Below are 24,718 nucleotides of genomic sequence, written 5' to 3' on the forward strand. Positions count from 1 at the left end.
GAGCCAAAATGTGTGCTAAAGTATCCTCTAGGAGCCAAACCGTGTGTTAAAGTGCTCTCTAGGAGCCAAAATGTGTGCTAAAGTGTCCTCTAGGAGCCAAAATAAGTGCTAAAGTGTTCTCTAGGAGCCAAAATGTGTGCTAAAGTGTCCTCTGAGGAGCCAAAATGTGTGCTAAAGTGCCCTGGAGCCGAAACGTGTGCTGAAGTGCCCTCTAGGTTCCAAAAGGTGTTTTAAAGTGTTCTCTAGGAGCCAAAACACATGCTAATTTGCACTTTAGGAGCCAAAATGTGTGCTAAAGTGTCCCCTGGGAGCCAAAACGTGTGATAAAATGCCCCCTGGTAGCCACGATGTGTGCTAACATCTCCTCTTGAGAGCCAAAACGAGTGCTAAAGTGACCTCTAGGAGCCAAAACACATGCTAATTTGCCCTCTTGGAAGCCAAATGTGTGCTAAAGTGCCCTCTAGGAGCCAAAACGCGTGCTAAAGTGTCCTCTAGGAGCCAAAACATGTGCTAAAGTGCCCTGGAGCCAAAACGCGTGCTAAAGTGTCCTCTTGAAAGCCCAAATGTGTTCTAAAGTGCGTGTGTGTGCGTGTGTGTGTGTGTGTGTGTGTGTGTGTGTGTGTGTGTGTGTGTATGATGGGTGTGTGTGTGTGTGTGTGTGTGTGTGTGTGTGTGTGCGTGTGTGTGTGCGTGTGTGTGTGCGTGTGTCCCAGCCTCCTTCCATTAGCCTTTTGGTCAAACTGCCTGCAGTACCACAGTCCATCCCGAGGAGGGCGCTGTGGTGCTGTGATCCTTGAGAACATGGTGGTGGATCAGCAGCCAGTCAAGACAGCAGGATAACAACACAGCACAGATCATTATTTCAAGAACTTTCACAGGCAATAATTCATATTATGCAACTTTAACTTCCGCGTCTTCTGGCAGACCACGAGAGGAAGAGAGAAGCAAGACCGGATTTTACCACTGTGACTTGTTTTGGAGGAAAAAGACCTTGCAGGCATAGCTTGTTAGCTCGCTACCTTCCAAACGGACCGACTCACTGGTTCAGGTGAAAGCCGAACCCACGGCGCTTTCGCTCGGCCTGAGGAGTAACGCCATGCCGCGGTTGAAAACGGGCCCGTCCGTTTAGAGCTAACGCTAGGTGGATATAGCAGGCCGCTTCAAATGTTTATCACCCCCTAGTTGGATACATAACAAGATAAACACTGCTTAAAATCGAGAAAGCACCTTTTAAATCTCATTCCTGCGCGGTGCTTTCATTTCATTAAGCCTCAACGGCAGAAGTGAGCTAATGCCGGCTAATCTGCTAATTAACGTTCGCTAATAGTTCCTTAGCAACGCCAACGGTCGCGTCAGTGTCAGTTAGCACGTAAACGTCCAAGCTAGGGTTGACTTTAGCTTTGAATTGTGTCGGAGTGAGGTGGTAATTCACTTTTTTAAGTATAAAAACTAAGGTACGGTATGTTGTGTGTGTGTAGAATGGTGTTATATGTTAACGTAACATAACCCAAGCATACATATGACTTGAAACGTGCGACATTAAAGTAGTGTTTTTAGCTTATTTGGGTCGAAAGCGTGTAAAAAGGTCCGGCTGCGTGTAAACTGTTGGTTTATTTCATTTGTAAGGTGTCAATACGTTAGCCCATCGTGCTAATGCGCATGCGCTGATACCTGGACCTTAGCTATGAACAGTTGTTTTTAATTTATGCTGCCAAAAAATGGATATATCTGGGCGTTGAAGCAGTTATTTTGGATTTCTCCTGCCAAAAATAGGTCTTATAATACGGACACTAAAAGGCATGGGAGTTGTTGACCTGGAGCAAAGCAGACATATCCCTTCATTCATGATTAATGACCTTTGAGGAAGCAGACTGTCCTTTATCCTTTTTCCCACTACAGCAGCCACATCAAGCCACTGACAGTCTGACTCGTATTTATTTTTAACCACTAATGTAACCGAGTGAAGCCGGAGGAGATTTCAACTAATACTTTTAGCAGCATTTTCTTTTTCTTTAAAAAAAACAAACAAACAAACAAGAAGAAGTCCCACCGACCCCTAAGTGGAGCCAAGACTAGGGCGCATGGGACCATGAGGAGCACTGTGTCGGATCTGAACCAGCTTCCCAGCAGCTTGAAGATCTGATCAACAGAGAGTTGATTGTGTGGACTCATGGTGGTGATGATGATGATGGGGATGATGATAAAAGAGGCCCAGTGACAGTGTTGATCCCCCGCACCCAGGAAGCAGAGGCGTGACACAAGGCTGCAGACATGAGTCTCCGCCAACCCACCTCCACACTGGACAGGTATGAGCCCCACGTCCACTACAACTTCTACTACCACTACTCCTACACCTAGTCTGTTTCTTCTTCCTGTGGTTAAGGATACAGAAAAACTCTACTGCTCCCAGATCAGCCTATTGTCGTGTGTTTATCTGACTGAAGTCCAGTCTGGCCTCTGGAAAAACTAGTCGAACAGGCTGTTTACTGGGGAGGTGATAAAACAGCCCTCAGGAACAAGGAAAAATAGGGCAAAAATAGTGTACACATGACACTAAGTGCAGCCTGAGAATTCATCTTTAACACAAAATCACCTCATATCACCGTTTTATTCTATCGAGAATCACTTCTGAATCCTAGCGTAGAATCCCCACACATTTTATCCAGAGTGAGTTTGAGTTTTATTTGTTTATTTGTTGCTCGTCTGTCGTGTTGTCCCGTCCCGTTTGTTACTGTCAGTCATCGCCACATTCACCGCGTGGCCTCACACAGTGTTCCTGTGCTCGTCTCTTAGATGCATCTTTGTCTTGGTCGTGTGTCTTTCCTGTTTCTCCTGCTGTCAACCTTTTTTCCTATCTGTCTGTGTCTGTGTCTGCGTGTGTGTGTGTGTGTGTTCCACTGTTTTCGTGTGTGTGTCATGTGACAGCAGGCCAGCCACTAAGAAAAACACCCACCCGTTCAGGTGGGGCAGCTGTCCATCGAGAGCTCACTTCAGAGTTTTGGGGTTAATGACGCCTGCAGACTGTACAGCTGTTGCAGCAGTTTTTGCACGGGGTCTTCAGATTTGTTGTTTTTCTTCTGATCAAAAAGTCCAAATCCCCAAAGTCCTAAATATGACGAGTCGCATTAAAGAAGCTAGAAGCAGACAACATTTTTCCTCAACAAATGACAGAAGGGATTACTCAAAACTCTAATTTGTTGTGGATTAGTTTCCCTCACTTAACAATAATGCTGGCCGTTTATGGCTTATATCATAGTCATGATTATTAAGGTCAATATTAGAAATCCAGATTAGTTGACAAAAAACAGTGGATTTTCTTGAATATTAAATATTTATTCAACGTAAAAAAGAAAGTTAAAAAAATGAGATACATATAATTACATATACATTCAAAAACATAATTCAAGATTCAAGAAGCTTTATTTATCCCGAGGGAAATTACTGTGCAACAGTTTCAATACAAAGATGGGAAAGGTTCAGAGTAACAATAAGCATAAAAACATAGTCAAATCAAAATAAAGCTTACATAAAATAAATCAAGCAATTAACTAAGTGTGACAGAGTGCAACAGACATTGTGGTTAAGCGCAGGTTTATACAATATACAACATTACGCAGCGTGCAGTTTAGCAGCATATTGAAATAAAATAGGTACAAACTAAAGAAGTGATAAGGAGCGATAAGTGAAAACAGGGTTAAAAGTGTAGCAGCATTAGATAAAATAGCTAAAAAGTGCGAAAAGAGAGAGAGCAACTGTTGCTGGCTGCCGCTTGACACAGCGCCGGAACCAGACACCTGAAATATTTAAAAATAAATATAAAATAAATATACTAGACCAAAACAAATCCGATCAAATATGTTGTAGTGCACTGCTACACCTGTAACATATATTAAACATTTTGGTGACTGTGTTATTATTACATATTTCCAGTCAGCGACTCATGGAAATAAGTGAAAGTGAAGCAAAGGCGTGTGCTGGATTTGTAACACTGTGAAACCAAATGTTGCGTGATAAGAGTTTTATCTCCATTGTCTTGTTAATAATCACTGGAAGCCTAAAAATCAATTCAGAATAAAATAACATTAGTCGCCCAGCCCTACGTCACCACTTCACCACTTCACCAGTCGCTCATTATCTCCAGACTCTCGCAAATCACAACAGACCTGTGTTTCACTACCCTCTCTTTAAGCCAACCACTCATAATGAAACCAAATCACTTCAGTGTTTACACTGTGTCCTTGCGCGGTACACCCTTAAATAAATACATTCTTGGAAGTCGAGGCTGCCCTCAGTGTTTATCTCTGGGTATAAAGGGCGTGGTGATGATGCGTTCACTTCAGGATTTGTTCTTCATGCTAAATGTCTCTCTTTTTCTCTCCCTTTATCTGCCTTTTTCTCCGTCATGCTTCACTTTCAGCCCTTTCGCCGCCTGGTGAGTTTTCCCTTTCTTGTTGCTTCTCGTGCGTTATCTCATATCTCTCACCCTTTACACATATCTGACTACGGGCCTCTCTTGACTCTTCTTCCTCTGACTCTCCTCTCTTCTGTCCGGTTGCTATGTTTAATTGCAAGCTTCCTTTCCCTCTTTCTCTCCGGCCCTCGATTCTCCTTCTCTTCCTTTATCCCTCTCCCCCTCCCAGTGCAACCAGCCCTCCCAGAGCACTTTCATAAATCACCCAGTTTAGTCTTGTGTCACGCTGAGCCTCTCTTCCCTTCGTCTCTCAAACCCAGGCTCAGCAGCCTGACCATCGGGGACTCGGAGCGCAAATCCTCCGCCACTCAGCAGAGGGAGCCGACGGTCGAAGTCCCCGCTGAGAGTACGGGTAAATACGACGCTGGTTTATGTTTTTGTTTCTGGATCCATTTAGCTATATCTAACATAAATCAGTATCTCTCAAACACTATCGACATCCTTCTGTCCTCCTCTTCCAGGCACGGGTCTCGTCCAGAGATGTGTGGTCGTGCAGAAGGACCAGCTCGGCTACGGCTTCACCGTGTGTGGAGAGAGAGTCAAGCTAGTGCAGAACGTCCGACCAGGTAAGCAAGTGCTCAGTTTACGCTTAGTCTGTTACTTTACACACAGGCGCTCCAACAAACTGCCATCAGGATGCAACCACTGACTCAACTGTATCATATTGCACATGACCTTTTATTTCATTGTTTTATCCTGTGTGGGTCTGGTGTCCTCCTGAGTATGTAATGTATTGTGCGGTTTGTCTTGTCCCTTCGATTTGTATTTTATTTATTTATTTAGTAGTATTTGTATTTTTTCTATTCTTTTTAGCAGGGAAATTAGCATCTTGGCTATAATCCGGCACTTTTACAGTGATATGTTGTTATCGTTGTTCATTAATGTGCACTGTCCCTAACAAATTAAGTATTGATTGATTGATTGATTGATATATTTGCAGACTGATTTTGGGATGTTATTGACAAAGAAATGCATGATGTAGGGTTCAAATACAGTTGAAAGTCAGTTCTTAATGTTTAAAGGTTATCTTTATTGAGCCACCGGGGGAAATGTCTCAAAGGTATTAAAGAAAATCTATCAGTAAAAGTATTTTTAAATATAATATTAGTCGCAGATGACATGGGCGGTGATAAATCACTTGTTTATTGTAGCACACATGACATTTGAGTTAGAACTAGGGCTGCACCTAATGATTATTTTTATTATCGATTCATCCGAAAGAGTAAGTCTCCATATTCCAGCCATTTTGCGTTAAAAATTACTTTGACAATCGATTATCAAAATGATTAGCCATAGTTTTTTACTAATCGTCTCTACGTGAACTTAACACTTAATGTCTTTAATCATCTTTACAGGTGGCGCAGCAGTCAAGGCCGGGGTCCAAGAAGGGGACCGCATAATAAAGGTTTTTACTTCTTTCGGTCACAGACACTGAAGCTGCCAGGCTCTTCCTGACTCTGCTGTTGATGAGTTTGCTCTTTTTCCCGTCTGTCTCCCTCTCAGGTGAACGGCTCGCTGGTGTCCTCCATGTCCCATCAGGAGGTGGTTAAGCTCATCAAATGTGAGTTTAGAAAGCAGTGATTGTTGTCCATGTTTGCCTTTTTTTTTTCTTTGTCAATGCCTGTTTTTGTGTCATGTTTGGTATGTTTCTGTTTTTAATCTGATTTTATCTGGTTCACTTATTTTTAATCGTCCCATAGCTGGAACTTATGTGGCTCTGACACTACAAGGGCCGCCCCCTTCAGCCACCTCCCTGCCCTTAGAGCCCCTTTCCGCTGACCTCACACCCAATCAAAGAACGTCTCAGGGTGGGGAGGCCCCGCCCCCTCCACCTCCACCCCTGCCCTCTGGACTCAGCAGCACCCCATCCCAAAGAATCACTGGACCCAAACCACTACAGGTGAATGAAACAATAGCAAAGGTTGATTAAAATTGAGGAAAAGTAGGATCGGGGATGATCAAAATAATTCACAATTTCTGTTCTAAATGTGTGTTTTTTTAGGACCCAGAAGTACAAAAACATGCCACTCAGATACTCAGGAAAATGCTGGAGCAGGAAGAGGCTGAACTGCAGGTAAACACACTCACTACTACTCAACGCCTTGTTGCCTGGTGCTTTGAACATTATCAGTCACAGTGACACTGTTGATTTAATTTCATTTACAGGAACTGATGGAGGAGCAGTTGAGGAACCCGTCGTCGTCACTGGGGGAGCGGATTGAAAGTGCCAAGAGGAGAGCTCACCAAGTCAGGGTCAAGATTCAGCAAGATCTGGTGAGGAGACCTGAACTCTATGCATGTAACTTTTGGTCACGTGACCAGATAATTTCAGTTAAATTCAAGATAAAGTGGTTTTCATACATTTACTCGTCATAATTGCAACCATCAAGCCGATCACATTTTAGTGTAAACACTGTAAAGGGTTTTAAATTCAAATATCTGTCAGTTTTGTGTTTACTACCAGTTCTGCTGCCCCAAAAAGCTTTAATAATAACATTATTGAAATAATGAACTGATGCTTTGTTCTGCTTCTCTAGGAGGGAACGCGATCCGAATGTGCCACGAGCTACGTCATCGCAGGAGAAGGTTTCTATCTCTTTATCTTTTACCTATTTAATTAAATATAATAATGCACACTTCCGAGTTTAAAGGTCCCATATCGTGCTCATTTTCAAGTCCATGCTAGTATTTTGGTTTTCTAGTGGAACATGTTTACATGCTTTGAAGTTCAAAAGACACAAAAAATATTCCATCCTGTCTGTCTGAATATACCTGTATTCGCTCTCTGTCTGAAACACTCCGTTTTAGCGCCTGTCTCTTTAAGACCCCCCCCCTGAAAGAGACCAGTCTGCTCTGATTGGTCAGCATTTCTTCCGGGTTTCCCTTCTCTGCACCATTATTGCAGCCGGGGATTGACTGTAACGTCACTGTAGCGTCACTTTCTACCTCTATGTTATAGTTGTGACATCACAACTGTACAGGAAGTCCTGACGGCTTGTTTAAAGACACAGTTTCTTTGTGAACTGAGTGCTTTTGATACTTTCACAATATTTATAAAGCCCCCCCAGCTGCTTTATAATAAAAAAGACATGGAAATCTCACATTTTACAGTATGGGACCTTTATAACTATTCAACATATCAGCAGAAAATAAACAGAAATAGGTCAAATAATTGGAGATCTCGTAATGCATAGTATACAATGTAGTGGTTGTTTTATCAAAGTGGCTTAAAATGGGTCTTCTGTTGTGAAATACGCTGTCCAAGGTCAGGGGTGTCATTCACTACCTAGTATAAGGGGTTTAAAACTGCTCTGTGCTTTGGCAGGTCGACTATCAATGGACTCAAGCGAAGGAGACATGGAGGTAGGCCGCACACTCCTGTCTTTACGTAAACTGGTGAGATTGTACGTGTGTTTGTGTATGTGATGGTCCCACTCATCCCGTCCCCCTTGACCTCCCTCCCTCCCTCCCTCCTCCTCCTCCTGCTCCTCCTCCTCCCCAGGCCTTTGAGAGTCCCCACTCCTCCCCCTCATCCTCCTTCAGGATCCCACAACACCGACGGCAGAACTCCGACACACACACCCTGTCTGATTTGGTGAGATCTGCTGGAGTTATGCTGAACATACACAAATACACTAAATACTTCTTATGAACGGTTTTCCCTACTTCCCTACCTATTTCACATCATCCAATCGTTTTGCCGCATGCACAGTATATGAATGAAAATGGCAGATGTGCTTGGGCCCGCTGTAAGTGTCCTCAAGTGTGACTGAGTGCTTTCCATCTCTTGAAATCTGTGTGTGTCCGTGTTCAAAGGGCGGAAAGGCTCAGATCATCGGCCCCGAGGAAGAGGACGAAGAAGACGACGGCTATGCATTTAACGAGGTGAGGAGGACACGTGGTGTGACTAATCCTTGATGTGGTTTTCAGCAGTCTTTCTTTTGCTACCCCTTCATCGTTTTGCCCTTGCTGCATCTTGCTGTTCCCTCCATCTTTACGAGTATTCACGTATTCTGCATCCTTCTGTCAGATGGACGGCCCATTCCAGGACATCGAGTTGTTGAAGTCTCGACCGGCACACATGGCCGTGTTCATGAGATACGTCTTCACCCAGCTTCTGGACCCCAACCCACTGGTCAGTCCACATTAGATGTTGTGTGAATGTATTTATTTTTAATTTATGAATTTAAATGGTCAGCAATTTACTGATACTGAACACAATGGTTTTATATTTTATTTTCAGTGCTGGCAATTCAAATGTATTCTGCTAACTTTTGATGACATACATTCGTGATCACGTTTGTCCACAACAGCTGTTTTACCTGTCGGTGGAGGCCTACCTGGGCTCCAGCACTAAAGACGCCCGCGCACTTGCACCGCAGATCTGCTCCCATTTCCTCGACCCAGATGCAGTATGTACCAACATGTGTTTGTTTTCTACTTGGATTCAGGATCTGAAAGTGGCACCAAAATGTGGATACAATCAACCGCTTTATAAATAAAAGCGACATCTTTGGCCGTAGAACCTTATCGTTTTGATTGGCCGTCGAGGTTCACAGACTTTGAACTAATAACCATCAATCAATCGAACTAGAGGAATTTGTAAAGTTGACAAGTCGTAGTGAATTTGGTTGTAATTCAAACACTGGAAATGTCCATGGATGTTGTGTTTTTTGAGTAAATATATTGAACTTTTGATGATTTTTTATCTGTCATTTTGTGTGTTTCCAAATAAACTTGCCTTACCGAAAAAAATGAAAAAATATAAACGTGAAAAAAAAATGCCTTTTCTATTTTTCTTCCTTGTAGCCCCTGAAAATCAAAGTACGAGAGGAGTATCTGGCAGATATAGGTAAGAGGACTAAAAGAAGGTTGAGCTCGATTTGATTTGCATTCTAAGTCACACGACACTTGTAAGTGTCCCCGCTGACATCACCTTGTGTTTACGGTCCCTTCAGAAAGTCGACTTCATGCTCAGGAGGACATCAGAGGACCTCTGTCCGAGCTGCAGCAGCTAGTGCTTCCGGACATCCAAGACCAGATACAGGACTACAGGTACATTACTCAAGACTGGGAGTATTTAAAGAGACACTAGGGTATTTTTCAACCTGGGCCTATGTCTTAATCCCTATTCGGACGGGACCAGTTTAATGTGGGGACGTGGACAAAGAGGCCACACATGATTTCCGAGCTCATATTAACCTGACGAGCTTATGTTTCATAGGAACAAGCAGATGATGGGCCTCGGCTCTCTGTTCGGAGAAGGAGACCTGCTGCAGCTGGACGGAGACCCGGCGAAGGAGAGACAGGTGGTGGACAGACAGGTCACCGCCCTCTGGGAAATACTGTGAGTCTGTCACTCAAATGCTGCTGTTGCTTCGCAGGGTCATGGCGAGGGCGACGGTTCATTTTCCGGAAAAGTTGACTAATCTTTATTTCACTGATGTCACTCTAGAAAACCTCGGGTTGTTTTTCTTTTGCAATTTATTAATATGTATATTTTATTTTAGTGCCAAAAGATAAAGCAAAACTGATTTCTGGGTCTAAATCCACCCGTTAACTAAGGATACATACTGTAACCAGGAAGTGAATGTTAATCTCCACACACTCAGACTGTTTCCTAGCAACAGGGTCAGATGTCTAGGCTCCAATAAAACAGTTATGACAAAGTGATAGGAAGAGCTCACCCAAGCTATCATAAAAAAGGTCGTTACCACAGCGGCAGAGCCTGGAAAACCACGTGACATTTCCTCCTTTGACTTTATGCACACACGGGCCGATTCCCATCACATGACTGCTGCGCTACACTCTGATTCTTCCACCTGTGTTTGCACCTGAATGAACTGGATTTAACTCTGAGGAACTACACTGCATATCTCTTTGAAAGTCTGTTATTTGTTGCGGGGCGAGTTAACAGCCTCTTTATGTCTCTCTTTCTGTCCCCGCTCCAGATCAAAGCACGAAGAGGACAGAAGGTAAACAAAGCGCCTTGTCCATCCGAGCGGAATTTAATTTAACTGCAATCGGTCTGAGCGATTTGCTTCTTTCTTTCTTAACATCTTTTCTTTGTTTGTTTTCCCGTGTGGGCTACTCTCCTCTTGTTTCCATGTTTGTCCTGTCTCCCGATCCGCCCCGCCTCCCTCAGTTCTCCTCTTGCGTCGGCCGTGCACCTGTACCTGCGTCACTCTGGTATCAAGCTGAGAGACTCCAAGGTCTTCCCTGGGCTGAGCACAGAGAAGGAGAAGTGGCTCGCTTTCTTAAAGACGAAGAAGGTAAGGACGGAAGGGAGAGATGTTGGAAATGATTACGACAATAATAATGTTGTCTACTGTTACGTTGAGACCACACATCTAAAAATGCTGTGTATCATTCAAAATGTAGGCATCTGTTTTCCTTTTTCTTAATATGCAGGAATAGAAAACTTTCTGCCTCATTTCCACTGCATGGTTCGGCTCTACTCAAGTCACTTTTGGTACCAGGCGCTTTTCTCTAATAAGTTTTCCACGATCAGCATAGTGATGAACCTTTTATCAGGGGCGTTGTCCGCAGTTTGTAAATTGTAGTTTTGTAAGCTGCCATAAATTCAAAATGGCGGGTTTGTGTAGGATGCGGTTGCGGTTCTCTCTGACCAATCAGTGACCTGCAGCGTTTTAACTCCACCTTCTAGTATCAGTTCAGCTCACTTGGATCCTCAACCGTCTGGCTACCAAAAAAAGTACCAGGTACTATTCGCAACTTTTGCTAATGCAAAACCCAAACGCAGGTAGTCAAGTCGTGCCACACCATGCAGTGGAAATGCTACATTAATGCCCCTGCACACCACGTCTGTGGTCTGACGCTAAAATTGGCGATAAGAGCAACGAGCAACACATTTTTTGCAAATGCGGAAAAAAAACTACGCAGAGCGGACTTTTTTATGTTGCAAAAAGAATAGAAGATGAACAAGAGTCATGTATATATGTAGATTATATAACAGGACTTTACGGATCCTCTCTCCACAGCTGAGTGGCACCAAGAAAGAGAAAGATGGAGAGGATAAAAAGAGAAATCCCATCCTGAAGTACATCGGCAAACCCCGGTCCACATCCCAGTCAAGTAAATACACACACACACATACACACACACACACACACACACAGAGACACACACACACACACACACACACACACACACACAGACACGCACACGCACACGCACACGCACGCATGCATAGAACCAGTAAAGTATATTAGGACCTTTACAGTAAATAATGTAAATGCCTAACATACACAGACCATAATGTGAGATGTTTCGTCTCATCATCACGCTGGTATTAGTCCGTCTGTGAAAAGTCATTATCAGCTGACAGTATTGGTACACTGTCACACCACATTAGAGGCGTGCTAACACAAACGTGTGATGCTCTCACTCGTATTTGTCAGACAATATTGATTTATTCCCGTCCTCTGTTTGCCCTGTTATTGTTTTTGCAGGTTTATTTATTGGTTTATGGAATTATCATTGCGTCTTGTTCTGATTTCATTGTTTTCTTTTTGGTTCATTTTGGTTTCGTAGCATTCCATGTCCCGTTGTCACCCACCGAAGGTATATCTTTTATATTATTTCACTTTTGTTTTTAACCCTTTGACCTTTCATTCTGCTTTTTCACAAATTAGTTATTCTTTGTGGAATGTATTTATTCATTTTATACACATTGACCCTTTTATGTGGACTACTTTACCATCCTGTAAAAATTAAAGTAATATGTGTGTGTGCAGTCCGTCCCGGCAGTGTGAGGAACATCATTCAGCAGTTTGAGAATCACACAGAGACGGGAGAGGAGGGAGGGGACGCTGCCGACCCCCAGAGGCTCTCCACCAGCAGCCTGGGAGAAGACAGCATGGAAAGGTAGCTCTGAAGTGCCACTTAAAGGGATCGTTCAGATGCTTTTGAAGGGAGGTTGTATTATGTGCTTATCCATTAGTCAGTGTATATAGTGTATAATATCAGTTTAAGTGTACACTATATTTGGAAGAATTTCATCGTTTCCCTTTCCATCAGAAAGCCCTGTTTGAGTTTACATAGAAGGAGCAGAAGCCGTACGTTGCTCTCGTCAAATCCACCAGACTCCTTGCATTGACAAAAACTGGAATCCAAGATTGAACCCTTTGAAATACCAAAGTAACACAATAACGCAAACAAACTAACCGATCGATGCAGCGGTAGACCAGCAACTCCTGCGTTCTGTCAGGCAAAATTAATGTTTCTGTCAATGTCAATGGAGTCTGGTGGCTTTGACGAGCGCTTAGATAATAGCTTCAGTTCCTCATCCTCAAGGGCATCTGCTGACAAGGTAAAGCGGTGAAAGCATTTTATTTTAAGGTGGCTAAAATAGGTTTTGATGTCGCCCCCGTCCACAACAGTACATTGCTTAGATTTCGTGTCTGCTTCTCCAAACTGCGAGCGTGTTACTGGATAAGTCCCTCATACAACCCCACTCCATTCCAAACTATCCCTATATTCTTTTAAACTACATCGTCACCTGAAGGAGCATATGTTGACTATCATCTTATATGGGTGGTACAGCACCTTATTCAAAGTGTTTGATACTTGCTGATTTAGTTAAAAAACTATATGCATTCTTTACGCTCTCTCTCTTGCAGCCCCACGGTCTCAGTGCGTCTGGCACGCAGCGAGTCATTGAAGGCTCAGGGAGAAGGCCGCCGGCGGGGCGTGGTCTCGGGGACGGAATCGGTCCCCCGCTCTCGTAGTGACGTGGACATGGAGGACTGCGGGGAGGAGAGGGAGGGGCCTGGCCTCAGGCTCCTGCAGCACAGCACGTCATCATCCGCGTCCAGCAGCTCTGCACGGTAAAGATTGTTTTCATGTTGACTATTGGAATCTCCCATTTCTACAGATGAAATTAAGATACAGACATGGATGCTTTTAAATTGATATAATTACATAAGCTTCAAGAATCAAAGCTCGCCTCTTTTATCTCAAACACCCCGGACATTAACCCCAGGAAGTGTAGGATTTCACCTCATGCCATCTCTCTCTCCACTCTCTCTCAAACTCAGGTCTCTAGAGAACCCTACACCCCCATACACCCCTCGGTCTAGACGCAGGTGAGTTTCGATGTCATCCCCGTAGATGATCAGAGATTTCAGTCATTTTCTGGCAGGAAATTAGAAATAAAGATGGCTGACTTCTTTCCCACATGAAATGGCTTGGTTCACAAGAAGCTTTCATTATCTCTCATTTTGTCCCCATAACGCTTGTATAAAAATGTGTCTGTTTGTTTGTCCATCACGTCGGTCCATCTCCCCCACCTGTGTTCATATGTGTGACCATGAAGGAGTGTGGACTCACCGTTGGCCCTGCTGCCCGACGCTGCGGCGCTGGAGGAGGAGGTGTGCGACGGTCAGAACTGGCAGGACACAGTTCCTCCTCAGCTCCTCGCCACGCTCAGTCCGAGGGAGGTGGAAAGACAGGCCGTCATATACGGTACCAGATAAATTCAACACTTGTTCCCGGCAAACATTTTCATACGATTGTTAGTTTCATTATCAATTCTTTGACACGCAGCGATCATGATGTTGATCAACCTCTCTATTTTTCCACCTCTCTCCACGTCGTCATCAGAGCTGTTCACCACCGAGGCGTCACACATGCGGACCTTGAGGGTCCTGGACCAGGTCTTTTTCCAGAAGATGAGGTCTGTGCTGAACACTGACGAGCTGGCTTGCATCTTCCCCAACCTGCCCCAGGTTTACGAACTCCACGGTCAGTGTGCGAAAGCGAAAAATTACAAATCCAGCACTCATTTGACTGCACGCACATTCTGTGTACTTCATTATAATTACAGGCGCACGTATAATGTTTTGTCTGTGGATTTATTTGCTCTTGTTTGCATAATCAGGAGCTTTTCAATCTATTTTCAAATCATAAACAGCTTTAAGAAGAGTAAGCATTTGAATATGAGGAAAATCGTGGGTGTTTTCTGTGTGTAAGAGTGTCGCTGCTCTCTGCTTCTTCTGTTTGCACAATAAAGTGAGTTGTACTTTGAGTCAACATGTATTCAGGGCTGCATGTTGCTAGGTAAATATGTAAATAAGTGAAGCAAATACTGACTGTTGAGTGTAATCTCAGCCTGCAGCTTTCTTGAGTCAATATGTATTCTGGGCTTTAATTAAGAGCCAGCATGGAAGTATATGGTATGATATTATTGCCATACTAAACTCCATTTAAAGGTTATTTAATTGGTTTAATTTGAAAAGATGTAACTAACAACCTTCCACGTCGGGTTCTTTTAATATCCCTGTTAATTTGGCTTCTGTATCTGTTCTTCGCAGCAAGTCTGTGCGAGGCGATGAAGAAGCGAAGAGAGACTCTCATCGTTCAGGACATCGGGGACGTTATGCTGGCCAGGGTGAGTGAAATAATCATCGCCCTCAGTTCCATCCGCCTTTCTTCATCTTCTCATTTCTCCAGTAATGTTTGTGCGCGGTGTATTTAGTATGTTTAACAGAGGCGCGTGTGTTCGTGTGTATTTCCAGTTTGAATGCGCAGCTGGAGACGAGTTTCAGGAACAAGCGTCGCAGCTGTGCAGCCAGCAGTCTCAGGCTGTGGAGCTAATCAAGAACAAACAGCGTAAAGACCCTCGCTTCGCTCACATTATCCAGGTACACACACACTTCCACGCCTGCCTCAACACGTATGCTTCTGTGAGCATTTCACTCAAAGAAGACGGTTATGGTTATTTCTGTATGATTAGGAATGTTTTCTAGTTTTGCCAAGATGATTATTATAATTCTACTATTATCATTAATAATATGAGTACTGCTATAAGAGTAGTTGTAGCTGTGTTTGTGTCGTCTGGACTGTTAAGCTTTGAGTTGTAATGTGGAAACAAAACACATGCTTCAAAGATGATATGTTGTATTTTATTGCTCTGAGCATTTAAACAACACTTCAATAGCTGTTTCCAGTATTTATGAATGATGATTTTTGTCCCACGTTGGTATTGTAAAGTCCAGTTTAGACCAAGGATTCGCACCAAGATGAAACTTGCAACAACCTGCAACATGCAGGTCTGCAACGTTCTGCCCGTTCACACCAGTGAGCCGAGGCGAGACGGTGTAACATCTCCATAGAAACACCTCTGTGTACTTCCTTTTAAACCTCTGACTTTTCGGTCTTTTTTTGTAGCTGGATATATGTGTAGCATTATAAAATATAAGTGAAGACAGAGACGGTGAGATATTTGCTACAGCTGCATTTCTAGTTGTCGTTTTATTTCCCTGATTCACTGCTTCGTTCTGGATTACGGCATTCGCTCGCCTTATTCATTGTATTGCTCGCTCGACCCTCTCTCTTTCGCTCTGTCTCATTTTCCCTCTCTCTCTCTCTCACACACACACGCACACACTCGTCGAGCCTCCGTCCAGAACTGTCTTTTCAACCAGCTGACAGTTTGTAAGTGACTTGACCAGAGGACTATGCTAAGACTTAATTGGCTGTTGCAACAGGTGACGTGTCTTCCGTTCTAAAACCAGCTGTTGACTATTTGACACACTGGATCGCAGGCGACAAAATCAGCCGGTTTGAGTCCAGACGAGACAGGTCATTCACACAGCTGCAACTTTCTGCAGTGTTCTAAAACGGTTTCGTCGCGTTGTGAATCACAGTCTTAACTGGGCTTAAGACTGATTTTTCTGACACCACATGAATGCAGCACAGGTCCGGTTTTCTTCTAAGTTTTATTATTATCGAACTCGTCCACCACCTTTGACACAAAAGACGTCACTTCCAAGTGTAAAGTAGATCAGATGGAGGGTTCTGGAGAATCTATGATTCACCATAAAAAATATAACCGTTTCTCCACTGATCCTTTTTTGACTAACATCTATCCCGGTCTTTACGTGCTCACGTGTTTGACATTTGTTCAGGAGTGTGAAGCGAGTCCTCACTGCCGGAGGCTGCAGCTCAAAGACTTGCTGGTGTCAGAGATGCAGAGACTCACCAAGTATCCCCTGCTGCTGGACAACATCATCAAACACACAGACGGTGAGGAATCAAAACACGTGTGGTGTAATAATAACAGCAAATGAAAAAAAGTATTTTTTTTAAGACGGATATTCTTGTTTTGCTTTTAGCCGGTTCGTTGGACCTTCCCTCACTTCAACGCGCCCAGGCTTGTTGCCGAGGGATACTGCAGACCGTCAACGAGGTTGTCGGGGAAACGGAACAACGGCAACGCCTCAGCCAATACCAACGCAGGCTGGACGCTGCCCCTCTCTTTAGGGTAGTCAAATCATTTATGCTTCTTAACCTGTTTTTTAAATTTCTTTCTCATTCATACTGTGATGAAGGCTTTCCTCCTTTTTTTTTATAACTAATTGTGTTTTGTTTACTCTTCTCGCAGAGTCTGGACCTCACCACCAAGAGAATGATTCACGAAGGTCCTCTCACGTGGAAAGTCAGCAAAGATAAGCAGATAGGTCAGTACATCTGTGTGGTCGCGTTCTGCATTGATACAAACAGTCTCATCAGTTTGGTTTCACACGTCTCTGTGTGTCCCTCTCATCAGAGATTCAAGCGCTGCTGCTGTCGGACTGCCTGGTCCTCCTACAGAGGGGTCCAGACGACCGGCTGCAGCTGAGATATCCGTCCCGCTGGCTGGGCGGAGGTGGAGGAGGCAGCGGAGACAGCAAGACCTCCTTCAGCCCTCTGGTGAAGCTGGACTCTCTGCTGGTTCGCTCTGTAGCTACAGGTAAGGCCGTGGGCACACCAAGCTTTAAACAAAATGTGCTCTCCTGCTTTTATGCTGATCGAATCTTTTGATTTCTCTCCAGACAACAAAGCCCTTTATGTCATCAGCACCACAGAGAGGCAGATCTATGAGCTGGTGGCTGGGACGGCGTCGGAGAAAAACACGTAAGTGCTTTTGTTCAACTGACAGGAAGGATTGCAGCGCTTATCCACGCTCTTCTTCATCATCCAGACACTTTTTTGTTGTTTTTCTTTTAGCTGGAAAGATTTACTTGAAAAGACCATCTCATCATCTGGCGGATCATCACCCCTGATCAATCACGGATCCATGCGTTTATCGTGAGTAAATCTTATCTGTGAACAATAAATCCAAGGAGAGCTCCTTAAGAAAGTTACTTAAAGCAATTCTTACCGTTCTTGCATGTCTCACAGCGATTCCCTCCCAAGTCCCACCCTCTTCCCCCTGCTTGACCTCTGATGCTTGCCCGACGTTGTGGATAATACCTTGTCCTTTTTTGGTGCCCCCTCAGTCAAAGCTTCAAGCGAGCTTAGCCATTACTAGACACGTGACATTGCATTCCCACCATTTTTTTTATAGCCAAGCTACTATCAATGCAAGTTTTTGTATTCACTCGACACAGATTTTTTAAATTTAAATAGCAGCCCTGCAAAGTGTGCCGGATCGAAGGAGCAATGGTGATTAACTGACAGTCCAGCCTTTCCTGAGGTGTCACTGTCTGCAGTAGAAAACGAAGATAAATAGATGTGTTTTCATTTACTTCTCTTCTTCTTTTCTACATTGGTTTTTCATCACCTTGCATATGCTAAGTGTGTGTCGTTTCTTTTTTCTACAGCTCCCCCAGTCTACGCAGTGCGTCCCCGGTATCAACCAGCAGCAGTGTCTATGCAGGTAATAACACATTATACTCAGCTTCCATCATGTAAACTGCAAATATTTAGGAAACAAAATCATTTGATCTTTGAGTTAATCACAAAACAGGCTGTGATGAAGTTGTTTTTAAATGTAATCTTCCAGACAACTCCATAACGGAGCAGTCGGACTCCATGGAGACTCATTCCAACGACGACATTGTTCTCTCAGAAGACACACCTACGGACCAATCAGGAGCCAGAAAACCAGTCTGTGTGGCAGAGGCCGCTTTACAAGACGGTGAGAAGAAATCAAAACACACCTACATCATAAATAGCTTTTTAGTAATCAGCCAGTGATCGACCTTGAGGAATTTTAGAACCTTATTTTTTCTCTCTCTCTCTCTCTCTACAGTTGAAACACTAAGGCAGCTTATATTGCGAGATTTGGAAGAGGACGGTTGGAGCCACCATTCAGACGACACGCCCACCAACGAGACGGCCAACGAAAGGAGCTCGTTCTCCGAAAGACAGCGGCCGGAGTCCCTGGAGACTGTCCTCAACTTCAGCACCAACGAATGGGAGGACGAGCCCGACGGAGTCACGGCCTCAGACGGGGAGCAACCTAGCAGCGTTCAGATCGTTCGGAAAGGTAAATGAATAAGACGGAGAAAAGTTTTTCATTAATTATCTCTAAGTCTTCACTCTGAGTTCGTTTGAAACCTTTATTCCAAGATGAATCACTGTTGTTCTCTTGAATATTTGGTGTTGAATGAACTGACAGTAATTCAGCTGACTACTCTCTGTTTTCTTTATTTTTTTAATATAAAATCTTTAATGGCTGCCTTCCTCTGCATGTCCTCTCTGCACTTGGTGATTTATTATTTTGTGTCTTACGCTCTTCATCTTTTTTTCCGCTTGCTATTCACAACACACTCTTCTTCCCTCATCTTTCATTCCACACACGCTTTTCTCGGTCACACGTCTGTCATCTGTACAATAGCTGTGGTTGCGGGTCCTTCTTCTTCTTCTTCTGTCCCTGATGACATGAGTGCCGATGTCACCCTCCCCTCCGACCAATCATCCAAGCCAAGAGGCGAGGCCACTGCTCAGGGTAATGATGACTGAATCGGTCGAGTGCTGTAGTTTTTTTATCAGAAAAGCATTAATTTGTTCATGTGTAATATTCATCCAGATAAAAAAAATATAATCTACAAGAAATGACTCACAGCACACTTTGTGCCACAGGGAACACTTTCTACCTGGTATTGCCAACAGAGCAGGGAGAGAGCGTCACCGATGACCTCAACGACCCTCCCACCCCGACCGCCAGCCACTTCCCTCAGCCTCCGGAGGAAGAGATACCACCACAGACAGAGCCAGAGGAGGAAATGCCCACCCAGGGTCCAGAGCCAGACCAATCAGAGGCCGTGCAACACGAACAGGAAGAGGAGACGGGCCAATCGCAGGCCGGGCACCAGAGCCACGTGATCAAAAATGTGGATGAGATTTTCCACACGATCGAGGGGTTGATGAGCAAGTTACGGCAGCTGAAGGTGAGTTTGTGTTTTTGAACTCTGCATTAGAAAAACGCTCCGTCAGTGCCTGCTTCGGTACTTTTGCACTTTGCGATGTCATTTATCGGAGATGCTTCAAATGCTTCATATCCCTAAAATCTGTACTTTAGCTAAAAGGTTATGTAAGTCATAAAACCTTAATAATTAGTTAAAGTAATGAAATTGTGCCATAAATAAAAAGAATATAAATAAATCTAATTTTACTGTATACTTTAAGGTATACTGTAGATGCTGTATGTTCTGTATATAAATATATGACTTATTCAGCTGTAATGTGCTGGAAAAGCTTGGAAATGCACCTTAAAATGCTTGAAAAGTGCTTAAATTTGACTTTGGGAAAAGGTGTAGTAGGAGAAAGAGGTGACACAGTTTTCAAACAGACTTCAAATTGTAGTGTATTAACCTTTGTGTAAACAAACACATTCTTTCTCTTACGAGACTTAAAACTCTTCCCCATTCTGTTCCCCAAAGTGTTTCCACCGCGGCTTCTAATCACCAGCCACTCTATTATTTATTTGAATGTTTTAAATATAGCCGACGGCACAGATCAGCTTTCAGGGAAGGAGAGCTAACACTGCAGCCCTGGAGGCGACTGTAATGAACGCAGCATATATCATCTGGCCTCCCGACAAACACGCAACAAACTGGGTCAAACATTTCCGAAGCAGCAGAATATTCTTATGATTGTTCACAGAAGTTTGTTCCCTCAATCTTTATCTCTCACAGGCTAGCATAGTCACATTCATGTCCTACTTCCATTACGTTCTGCATCTTCATCCCTTTACAGGAAATAGAGAAGTCCCATCACAAGCTGTTGAAAACCCTCAGAGAGCCAGTCGTCAATCAGGAGTCGGAGGACCAGCAGTGTCAATCAGCGACCGTCTCTAGAACACCGTCTCTGGACCGCGGCTCAGGAGACGGTGAGGAGGAACTGAATTTGCAACGTAAAACCTTCACAGAAAAATGGCTGACGATGTTTCACTGAATACCTTTCTTTATTTGAACCCAACCAGGCAAAGAGGGCAGCCCCGCGGAGCCCAAGATTCAGTCGACCGGATTCTGACGCCGCTGCGGAGTGGATTTACTTTGAGTCTCTCCATCGTGATTGTCGGTATACGGACGCACCCATACGTACCCACTTTCAGACTTGGCCACCTCAGCCCCCGCCTCCCCCTCGTCCCTGCATGCACTAGCAGATGGAACAGAGCCCAGGAGGGACCGTAGCTGTTGTCGTTTGTTCGCTTCTTTTGTTTCCCGTCGCCCCGGGATACCAGGAAGCTGGCCGGATTCACCAGGATCCCTGAGGTCAGCGCAGCCTCCGACTTCTACCAGAGCACGAGGGGACTCCAGGACGGAGTGAGCGAAAGAGTATGAAGGAACACAAAAGAAAGGGCAGAAGACAAGTTGAAGAGAAAAGGAAAAAGATGGAAGAAGTGAAAGTGGCGAAAAAACGTCCACGTTGGATACTTGTGAAGGAAAAGGAGTTTGTATGTCTCGCTTTAAAAAGAGCCGGTCGAAGGAACGGAGCAGAAAAGTGTTGAAATGTTAATTTAAAGGAAAAAAATCCGAGGGACCCATCACCCCTGCACTTTACCCACAATGCATCCCTCTGTCACGTACGTCTTCTGCAGTGGACGGAGCAGGGACCGGAGATGCCAGCCGGCTTTATTTCGGGGCCGACGTTTGAGCCAAGATGGCCTCCCCTCCACCTCCACTGGTTGTTTTACACTGAGTTCACCTGCCACCACGGCCGAAGGACTGTGTCTATGTAATTCAGGTTATTTGCACTGGGTAAGGAACTGTCACACACATCATTTAACCGTTTCATTCATGTCAAGACGTTCATATCGCCACACTGCGGGAGAAACTGTGTCGGGAACAGCCGCAGCCACACCGACACATCCTTAAGTCTTCTCTGAAGCGACAAGATGGCCGTTCGGGACCATCGGTGCGACATAGCGATCATCACACAGTTCACGTTGAGTGTTCTCTTTGTTTTCTGGAAACACTACTGCGCTGTTTACTACTGAAATGCTGGCAGGTTTTATTTTTCCGCGCTGCTTCAGAGGCTGTACAGGGATCAAATAAACAAAGCTCAGTGGATTCACGCAGCTGTTCGGATCATGTAAAGTCGTTTGACGTTTGGGAGGTTTGCGAAAGTTCAAGACGGGCAATGTTGACGACGAGCGTGAGGAAAGAGCACAACCACAGATTCAAACTTAGAAACTTGAATTTTTACTGCAAACCTGTGTGTCGCTCAATCAAATTGCTGCCAAATATCGCCGCTCACATTGCCGGTCTACACTTTCTACAGATTTGACCGTGCATCCTCGAGCCCTCTCTCCAGTGTGTGTGTATGTGTGTGTGTAAATACCACTGTGAATAATGTGAACCAGCATTCTCCCATCCTCCCATCCAGCAGTCCTACCATACATAGTGTTTATAGCCACGTAGCCCACATCCAAAGCCATGAGAGCACCGCGCTTTGCAGCGAGAGACACGGAACAACTTGTATTTATTTGGAGAAATGGAAACAAAAACTCAACGCAGCTGTTCTGTGACTGCAGCACAGTTACATGAAGCAAAAATTCATTTGAAGGAATAGTTTTGGTAATACCACTTTCATACCTGCATGGTAAATGTGCTAGCTAGTCTTAGCTTAGCATAAAGACTGGAAATGGGACACTCTGCAGGAACTTATCGCGTTGGTGTTTTGGTGCTAGTTGGATGACCTCAAGACAGGGCCGAGCTAGCTGCTTCCATTTGTTTCCAGTTTGTTACGCTAAGCTAAGCTAATCAGCTGCTGGATTAAGCTCCGTACTTAATACTTTACCCACAAAACGATCATTTGTATGTCAGTTACTCACCAAGTGTTGCGTCGAATCCGTGAGGAAAACGTTTTTTTGCCTCTACGGTGAACGAAGAGTCCAACAACTGGAAAAAAAAGTCGATGAATTGAAGGAAGGCCGCGTCTAACAACAAACAATATCAAAACAACTCGTGCATGTATTATTTAAAACACTTCCACATAAATATTCAGGTGAAGAACGTGTTTGCGAAGTACTGAGCATTCGACTGGATAAACAAGACTTGGATAATACTGCGCGGGTTGTGTGAGAGTTTGTTGACGCATGTTTTGACGTCAAACGTTTTTCTTTTCACCGTGGAGTTTTCATCGAGCGTTCGACGCGACGCTCGGTGAGTGACTGAGGATCGTTTTGCTAGTGGAGTTTACCTTTAACGCGCAGACACAAGATTGGAATCGATCTCCTCTAACACTCTGAAAGAAAGCGAATAACGTCCCAACTGTTCCTTTTTTCATTATTGTTGGATCATACGTGGGAGAAAGTTTACGTCCTTAAAGAAAGTTTGCGTACGCCTTCGTTGAGGCACGTGTAACCAGCAGAGACTGACACTAAAGCCAAGTGCTTTTCTTCTATCTTGAACTAACTCTAATACACACTAGACAGGAAAAGTTGTATTTAAACCGTTACACGTGTACCAGTTTGTTTGTTTTTTGTTGTTTTTTTCTCATCAAGCTGGGGCAGAATCACACTGGACTGGATTTTTTTATTTGAGCTGGTTTCAAATACTAACTGAGGAGCACTTTAGTGAGTTACTCAGCAAAACTGACAATACGGCACCGAACTGAACAAAAGCAGGAGCCAAGTTTATTTACACGCTTACCCACCAAACTGGGTACCCGGCTGGATTCTTCTATTAAAAGGATATTTCACTGCCCGGTGGAAGGTTTTCACTCTTTAGCCAACACACACTGAAGGAACCATTCAGTGTGAAACCTGGATTTTAAAAAAAAACTTAAAATAAAAGCTACTGATCGTAAGAACCGGAGGATATTTTGTGCTAAAATGTCAAAACGTTCCACCAAAGTGAAATATGTCTTCGGAGGTGTTGAAGGGAACAGTTTTAATTGTGTTTCTACATTTTTGGCGGCTGATTTTCAAGCATGTCGGACCAGACGGGGGTGAAAAGAAGAGTCCTTTTTGCTTTCACACATCTCCGTGCCAAATTATGGACACGGAAGTCATCGCACAGATAACATGCGTTGTCCGTAATTTGGCACCAAAATGAACCAGATGGTCTGAGCCGGTTGAATCCGAGTCAAGAGTCTCTTTCCTCTTCTTTCCTCCTCTCTCCTCCACCTCTAACAGCATTTCCCATCTCCAATTTCTACCTCTACACTTCAGTTTCTTCGTATCTTCCGTGATTTCTTCTTTTACATACATTTATCTTGTACGTCGACGCCAGCGTCGTGGCCCTAACCGGCTGTAAAACACACACAAAAAAAGCTATAATTCCTTTTTTTCTTTCCTTAAAGTTGCACAAACGAACTTCCCTGCACGGTGCAAACTACTGTACGAATACACGCGTCTTTAACTTTCATCTCACTGTCTTTTTATTTTGTGTCTTTTTAAAAAAAAAAAAAAATCTTGTTCACTCATGTAATATAGAGCGATCACTTGTTTTATATATATATGTTCATTCTTTTCCTGTAAAGCCTTAGTCCTCGTGTTTGATTTTTATTTTTGTAGATATGATTTGAAAAAAAAGAAAAAAGGATGTATAAATTATTTTCTTCTCCCATGTTTTTTAAAAATCGGTGCGATTGTTTAGCTGCACAGAAGGAAGAAGAGCCCGTGTCTCAGATTCGTGTGTTTTGTGAGATTAAAAAGAAACTGGACAAAGAAAAATGGCTACAGCGCATTTTGTGTTATTGAACTTTGAATTTGGGCTGAATTATCCTCGCTTAATTTTATATTTTTTTTTATTAAAGTGTTTTAAAATGATGCCAAGTCTGTCACAAAACCAGAATTTTAAACTTTGATACAAAACTAGTATTAAAAAAAGATATTTCATCCCATATCACAGCAATTTAAAGGACATTTTTTCCTTTTTTTTAGCTCTTGTAAAACAAAATGTATTCGTTTTTTAGCTTCAACACTATCAAATATGCACATCCTATCATCTTAAACACATGGTGTTGAAATGAATCAAAGTATAGACACTTTAGTAAACCGTAAATGAC

General features: G+C 43.7%; 1 protein-coding gene across 3 annotated transcripts; it reads left to right on the top strand.

Annotated features, from left to right (window-relative positions):
- The first annotated feature begins 810 nt into the window (after positions 1 to 810).
- arhgef11 (Rho guanine nucleotide exchange factor (GEF) 11) lies at positions 811 to 24,368 on the top strand. Of its 3 annotated transcripts, none has more exons than XM_083937454.1 (41): positions 811 to 2,306; positions 4,732 to 4,823; positions 4,933 to 5,037; positions 5,827 to 5,876; positions 5,975 to 6,032; positions 6,172 to 6,371; positions 6,474 to 6,545; positions 6,638 to 6,745; positions 7,009 to 7,057; positions 7,797 to 7,834; positions 7,974 to 8,066; positions 8,288 to 8,356; positions 8,502 to 8,606; positions 8,785 to 8,883; positions 9,281 to 9,323; positions 9,430 to 9,526; positions 9,696 to 9,818; positions 10,423 to 10,446; positions 10,617 to 10,743; positions 11,473 to 11,566; positions 12,026 to 12,055; positions 12,229 to 12,358; positions 13,114 to 13,320; positions 13,531 to 13,578; positions 13,809 to 13,957; positions 14,096 to 14,236; positions 14,806 to 14,882; positions 15,010 to 15,135; positions 16,402 to 16,519; positions 16,609 to 16,757; positions 16,878 to 16,953; positions 17,043 to 17,225; positions 17,308 to 17,389; positions 17,483 to 17,563; positions 18,079 to 18,134; positions 18,261 to 18,395; positions 18,510 to 18,746; positions 19,098 to 19,208; positions 19,343 to 19,650; positions 20,459 to 20,591; positions 20,685 to 24,368. In XM_083937454.1, the coding sequence occupies exons 1-41, from the start codon at positions 2,272 to 2,274 to the stop codon at positions 20,732 to 20,734; spliced, it is 4,308 nt and encodes a 1,435-aa protein (XP_083793580.1). In that variant the 5' UTR covers positions 811 to 2,271; the 3' UTR covers positions 20,735 to 24,368. The 3 variants fall into 3 exon arrangements, with proteins under 3 accessions (XP_083793580.1, XP_083793581.1, XP_083793582.1); XM_083937455.1 differs by having other exon boundaries at positions 4,732 to 4,817; XM_083937456.1 differs by lacking the exon at positions 19,098 to 19,208.
- The last annotated feature ends 350 nt before the right edge of the window (positions 24,369 to 24,718 follow it).

This window comes from Echiichthys vipera (genome assembly GCF_963691815.1).
Source record: "Echiichthys vipera genome assembly, chromosome: 22".
Lineage (NCBI taxonomy): Eukaryota > Metazoa > Chordata > Actinopteri > Perciformes > Trachinidae > Echiichthys > Echiichthys vipera.

What these genes read in the sequence shown, in the direction of transcription:
- arhgef11 (XM_083937454.1), top strand. Translation starts at nt 2,272, where the DNA reads ATGAGTCTCCGCCAACCCACCTCCACACTGGACAG. An exon ending in AGGAAGAGGCTGAACTGCAG is followed by an intron (nt 6,546 to 6,637) that starts GTAAACACACTC and finishes TTTCATTTACAG; the next exon opens with GAACTGATGGAGGAGCAGTT. An exon ending in CCAGGTTTACGAACTCCACG is followed by an intron (nt 14,237 to 14,805) that starts GTCAGTGTGCGA and finishes TGTTCTTCGCAG; the next exon opens with CAAGTCTGTGCGAGGCGATG.